Here is a 6,000-nt window from a genome sequence, read left to right on the forward strand (position 1 = left end):
TTTTCATGTCAGGTGAAGTAGAACTAGCGCCGCAGATCAGCCTCAAACCACATCTTCCTGACATCATGCCGTAGGTCATACCGTGTGCAGGAATTTGGGTTGGTGCACACGCTAGCTAATGTGAAAGAGCCTTAAAAGGTTTTCTAAGACCAAACTAACAAAAAAATGATGCCTCCCAACTGAGGTGTAACAGGTTAAACAGTAAGCTATTTCAAAGGCATCCAATATAATAAAACACTTTATAAAAGAGAGGTAGCGTTGGTCTTACCTCTCCTGAAGAAGACGGATAGAAAAACTGGAATTACACAATATATTGAGCACTATTATGGACAACGCATTGCTCAGTACATTTCCCGCTTCATCAGATCTGTACAACAGCTGTGTCTATCAGCTGGGGCCAGCACATTTTAGTGCCTCTGTCTTGAATTGAGCTGGCCGTAGCTGATAGGCTGATAGACGCGGTTGTTGTACAGACCTGATGAAGTGGACAAAGTCCTGAGAAACGCCTTGTGCATTATAGTGCTCAAAATGTATCATTCCAGTTTTTCCGGCCGTCTTCTTCAGGAGATGTAAGCCCAACACTACCTCTCTTTATTAAAATGTTTTTTATTACATCAGGGACCTCCGCAATAGTTTTTTGTTTATCTTAAGCTACGTACTCACTGCCCGACAGGTCCAGCGATGTTCCCATGGTGACGGTCGTCAAGCGACGCCTGTTCCTGCTAGCGACGCCATGTGGTGTTACACGACAGGTGCGAATGGGAAGTAAAGGATTGCAGTACTTTGCGCAGAGTTGTCGGGGATCTTAAAGATCCAATCGGCCATGTCCGTTGCATAACGACACGCAATCGCTGCGGAAGGCAACATCGTTTAGCATGTTTATGCTAAAAGATGTTGCCCAATGTCGGGTAACATCACCGCTAATATCACGCCGTGGGTATGAGCCTTCACATATGGAAGTCTGGATCAGATCACCACTTCTGCTGTATTGAAAGAAATGACTTTGTCACTTAATATCTGTGCCTTGTCATCTCTTCTAGACCGGGGCTATGTGGTCATCAGTGCAGAAGACACAGAATATTTACAGGCGGCTGATTTACACCAAACCAAATCAATCGAAGTGTCCATAGAGGCTTTCCCCCCGCCGACCATTCAGTGGCTACGAGGGGACCACCCGCTGCTGGTGTCCAACGACAGCCTTGTGAGCATCGCCAACATCAACACTGGCGAGAATACGTGAGTCTCCAATCTTCCACTGGCTACTCTAATGCTTGTCTGTCAACTAAAGGAAACTACATTATTACCGGCACATTATCCAGTCAAGTGGTTGAGCATTAAATACACCATAATACAATCTTATAATATTAGTGTAATGATTGGTGTAGCAAACAGAAGTCTGGTTATTGTGTGATCTGCAGTATCACCAATAAATCAGACACTATACCTGATTATGTGGTGATCTGCAGAATCACCAATAATACAAGTATAGCTAACAAGGTAATGCAAGTGTACAGTGCTTGGTGCAACAGTAATACTGATTAGTTTGTCAGAACCTCACCAGAGGAGCTGGTGGGCACTATCAGTAATGAACCTCACCAGAGGAGCTGGTGGGCACTATCAGTAAGGAACCTCACCAAAGGAGCTGGTGGGCACTATCAGTAAGAAACCTCACCAGTGACAAGGGCTCACTGGTGAGTAGAGTGGTCAGACAGATCGGTTCGGCAACAGACAGGAGGATACAGCACAAAATCGGCAGGCAGAAGGATAGAGGTATTTCAGGCAGAGTCAGCAACAGGATCAGATGGGCAAAGGTACAGAATCTTATAGCGTGACAGAAGTCAGAAGAGAGCCAGAGTCATACACAGATAATCAAGCAATAATAACAGTAGTCATAATAATTCCTAGTCTTGTGTGAAGTCCCCGGTTTCCTCCCGGATCAAAGCACACCGGATCTATCTAAGGTCTGAGTGCTCACACGAAGCATTCGCAACAGCAGGTTGCGAGTGATTCCCGGAGGCTTAAGAAGCAGAGGAGACCCCTCGGCCACGCCCACGCCCATCAGCCAATCCGAGCTGCCAAGAGTCTCCTTTGACGTCAGCCGACCGGCCGGTCAGCTGACGCGTCTCCTCCCCACATAAAGGTCCTGTCTGTGCGCGAATGCGCGCGACAAAGCCACTCTATAAGCCACTGACAATCCCCTCGGCGTGCTAGACGCCGAGGAGACCGGCGAAACGCCTGACAGGGAAACCGAAGCAGCTGCGGGGGCATCCTGACTGCCCACAGCTGCATCTCCACAGAATGTTACAATTAGTACATGGGAATGGTGTGAGTGAATTATCAATGGGCCCTTTATTATTAGGGTAAGGCTTGGAGGGTTGTACAGGGGCTCTCAGTAAAGGGGAGACACCAGGAGCCAAAAGTGCAAACTGCAAATAACACCTTACAGAATAGAGGTCCTACTCACACTATTATACTCACATTTTTCTGGCTGCTTATAGATGGCCACCACTTTCAATGCGTAGGGAAGGTTCCTACTTCTGCTCAGGATGCTGTATAAAGGGAACAGAGGAGCCAAAAGAATAAAATCTAAAAAAATGTAAAGGTACTCTGAGGAGTAAAAGAAAACAAAATCGGAACTTACTTATGTCCCCCGGCGTCTTCCTGGCTCCTCTCCCGGTCCCTCCGCAGAAATCACGACCAGCGACACCGAGTTCACTTCCTGAATGATGATGCCCGTCGTCATCACGCCGCCCGCTACGCGTCATCACGGTGGCCGGCGAGACAGTACTGCACGTGCGCGGTTTATAGTTAAACTGTCCTACATTTTTTTTAGTAGACTTTATTCTTTTGCCGCCTCTGTTCCCTTTATACAATATCTGAGTCTACCCTTGGTGGAGGAGGATCCCCCTCTTTCTTTTCTGATCTATAGAGAGCGACTTCTTAATACTGAGTGGGGACAGGTTTAATCTCCCCACCTGCTGTTACAGTGGTTGCCTTTGTGGTGACCCTGCTTTGTGAGTATACTGCATTTACTCTAAACATTTATCATTTGTTAAGAATTACTACACTATATTTGGCTCTCGGGTATCCTGTTTTTTACATCCTTCTGCTCGGGATGGGGTGTCCAACCCTGCTGGTCGCTCTCCAGGTGATTACATTCCTTGATGTAGGGAGTAAGCATGACAGACTCAAACAGGGGGAGAAAAAAATAAGAAGCTTCCAGCTAAGGTGTAAATAGACACAACCGGTGGGAGGAGGCGTCCAGGTCAATATAATGCATTAAAAACACTACAATAGAGAGAAATAGGTTGTCCTACCCCTCTATGGTGAATGAGAGACAGCTAATGGAGAAGTTTTTTATTGCACAAAGTATGGTTGAACGTGGAATGACCAATATCGTTTTTTAGGTACACTAGTAAGTTGTCGCTTGTGAGAGTCAAAGAAGAGGATGGAGGTCACTATACTCTGAAAGTTTTCAATGGGGAGGAATCCAAAGAGATTTCATTTTACCTTCAGATAAACGGTGAGTTTTTATTACTTTTGTCACAATTAAAGTTGCAGCTGTATGCTTTGCATTCTCTTCTTTTTATCCCCATGTCCTCCTGAGTGTTTTTCAACCTAACATCCCTCTCCTCATCCATGTTCCTTCACCCAAAGTACTCAATGCTTCTGTAGGCATAACCCCGCTCCACCTCGATGTTCCTTCATCCAAAGTACTCAGTGCTTCTGGAGGCATAACCCCTCTCCTCATCCATGTTCCTTCATCCAAAGTACTCAGTGCTTCTGTAGGCATAACCCCTCTCCACCTCGATGTTACTTCATCCAAAGTACTCAGTGCTTCTGTAGGCATAACCCCTCTCCACCTCGATGTTCCTTCATCCAAAGTACTCAGTGCTTCTGTAGGCATAACCCCTCTCCACCTCGATGTTACTTCATCCAAAGTACTCAGTGCTTCTGGAGGCATAACCCCTCTCCACCTCGATGTTCCTTCATCCAAAGTACTCAGTGCTTCTGCAGGCATAACCCCTCTCCTCATCCATGTTCCTTCATCCAAAGTACTCAATGCTTCTGTAAGCATAACCCCTCTCCACCTCGATGTTCCTTCATCCAAAGTACTCAGTGCTTCTGCAGGCATAACCCCTCTCCTCATCCATGTTCCTTCATCCAAAGTACTCAGTGGCAGTGCTTCTGTAGGCATAACCCCTCTCCACCTCGATGTTCCTTCATCCAAAGTACTCAGTGCTTCTGTAGGCATAACCCCTCTCCACCTCGATGTTCCTTCATCCAAAGTACTCAGTGCTTCTCTAATCATATCCCCTCTCCTTTACTACTACGCCTATCTCCTGGCCTGTTGTCCAGTAGCCTTTATCCAGAGTACTCAGAGCATCTGTAGTCATAACCCCCTCCTGCATCACTACTCCTTCCCATGTGTCCATTAGCACCCTGGTAGCCTATAGTCAGGGGCTTTTATCCAGAGTACTCAGAGCATCTGTAGTCATAACCCCCTCCTGCATCACTACTCCTTCCCATGTGTCCATTAGCACCCTTGTAGCCTATAGTCAGGGGCTTTTATCCAGAGTACTCAGTAGTAGTCATATACCCTCTTCTCCATTTCCTCCCCATGTACCTATTGGCACCCTTGTAGCCTGTAGATCAGGGGCAGTCCTTCCTATAGGTAGTGCCTCATTGAAGGCGTAAACTTCAGTTTGCCAGTAACAATCTTCCCCTGTCCAGCAGCTCGGGCACCAGTGATTGTCCTACCTGTAGCAGTGGCCCAGTAATAGTCACCCCCTAGAAACTAGTCACACAATCATTTTGTCCAGACTTACAGCACGTGCCAACTGGTTTCACTAACTACATAAATAAAATATCTACGTTGCCAGACATTCCTGTTCTTTAGGGCCCCATAGTAACAATAACAATAACAATAATATTTATATAGCGCTTTTCTCCCTGGGGACTCAAAGCGCTGTGACCCTGTATTATGCAGTCTCAAAGGCTAGGGAAAAGAGGTGAGTTTTTAGCCTTTTTTTAAAGCTGTCCAGAGAAGGAGCCTCTCGTACTGATTGTGGAAGTGAGTTCCATAGAGTAGGGGCTGCATAGGAAAAGGCCCGAGCACCAAATGTTAAGTGTATCCTGGGAATAACCAGCTTCATTTTGTTGGCAGAGCGGAGGGTGCGTGGAGGGGCATAAAGTTCCAATAGATCCGCTATGTATTTGGGTCCCATGTGGTGTAGAGCCTTGAATGTCAGCAGGCAGATCTTAAAATTGATTCTCCATTTTACTGGCAACCAGTGAAGAGTTTGCAGTACTGGGGTGATGTGTGAGCTGCGGGGGGCATTGACTAGGAGTCTGGCTGCAGCATTCTGTACTAGCTGTAAGGGGCGCAGAACCTTATCTGTAGATCCGATTAACAGGGCGTTGCAATAGTCTAGGCGGGAGGATACAAATGCGTGAACCAGGGCCGGTAGGTCTTCAGCTGGGATAAGGTGTTTGATTTTCGCTATATTTCTTAGATGGAAGAAGGAAGACTTGACGACAGCTGATACCTGCTGTCTGAGTTTTAGATTTCCATCCAGGATCACCCCAAGGTTTCGCACAGAGTCTTTATACTGTACAGTATCTCCCCCAATTGCTAGTTTGAGGTGGTGAGCGTTTTGAACTTTATCCATCATGTGTGGACCACCTACCACCAACACCTCTGTTTTGTCAGAGTTCAGCCTCAGCCAGCTGGTGTTCATCCAATTTTGTAAATCCACTAGACACGCATTTATGGATGCTGATGGGTCTTGGGTGCCAGGCTTGAAGGACAGATACAGTTGTGTGTCATCTGCATAACAATGGTATCCTAAACCATAGTTCTGGATTATTTTGCCCAGTGGGAGCAGGTAGACTGCAAAGAGTAAGTAGTAACATGTTTGGCTCTAATCTACAGTATGCTGCTGCTCATTGAAGTACTCTTAAGGTCCCTCCCATTCTTTAGGGCCCTGTAGCAGTAAC

General features: G+C 46.5%; 1 protein-coding gene across 1 annotated transcript in view; it reads left to right on the top strand.

The window, feature by feature from the left end:
• Nucleotides 1–6,000, top strand: part of PDGFRB (platelet derived growth factor receptor beta) — a 302,725-nt gene that overhangs the window by 224,744 nt on the left and 71,981 nt on the right. Inside the window, exons 8-9 of the mRNA XM_068278422.1 lie at nucleotides 1,041–1,236; nucleotides 3,408–3,523. Of these exons, the coding sequence (XP_068134523.1) occupies nucleotides 1,041–1,236; nucleotides 3,408–3,523 (312 nt within the window). The remainder of the gene's footprint in view (nucleotides 1–1,040; nucleotides 1,237–3,407; nucleotides 3,524–6,000) is intronic.

The sequence above is a fragment of the Hyperolius riggenbachi genome, chromosome 3, assembly GCF_040937935.1.
Source record: "Hyperolius riggenbachi isolate aHypRig1 chromosome 3, aHypRig1.pri, whole genome shotgun sequence".
Lineage (NCBI taxonomy): Eukaryota > Metazoa > Chordata > Amphibia > Anura > Hyperoliidae > Hyperolius > Hyperolius riggenbachi.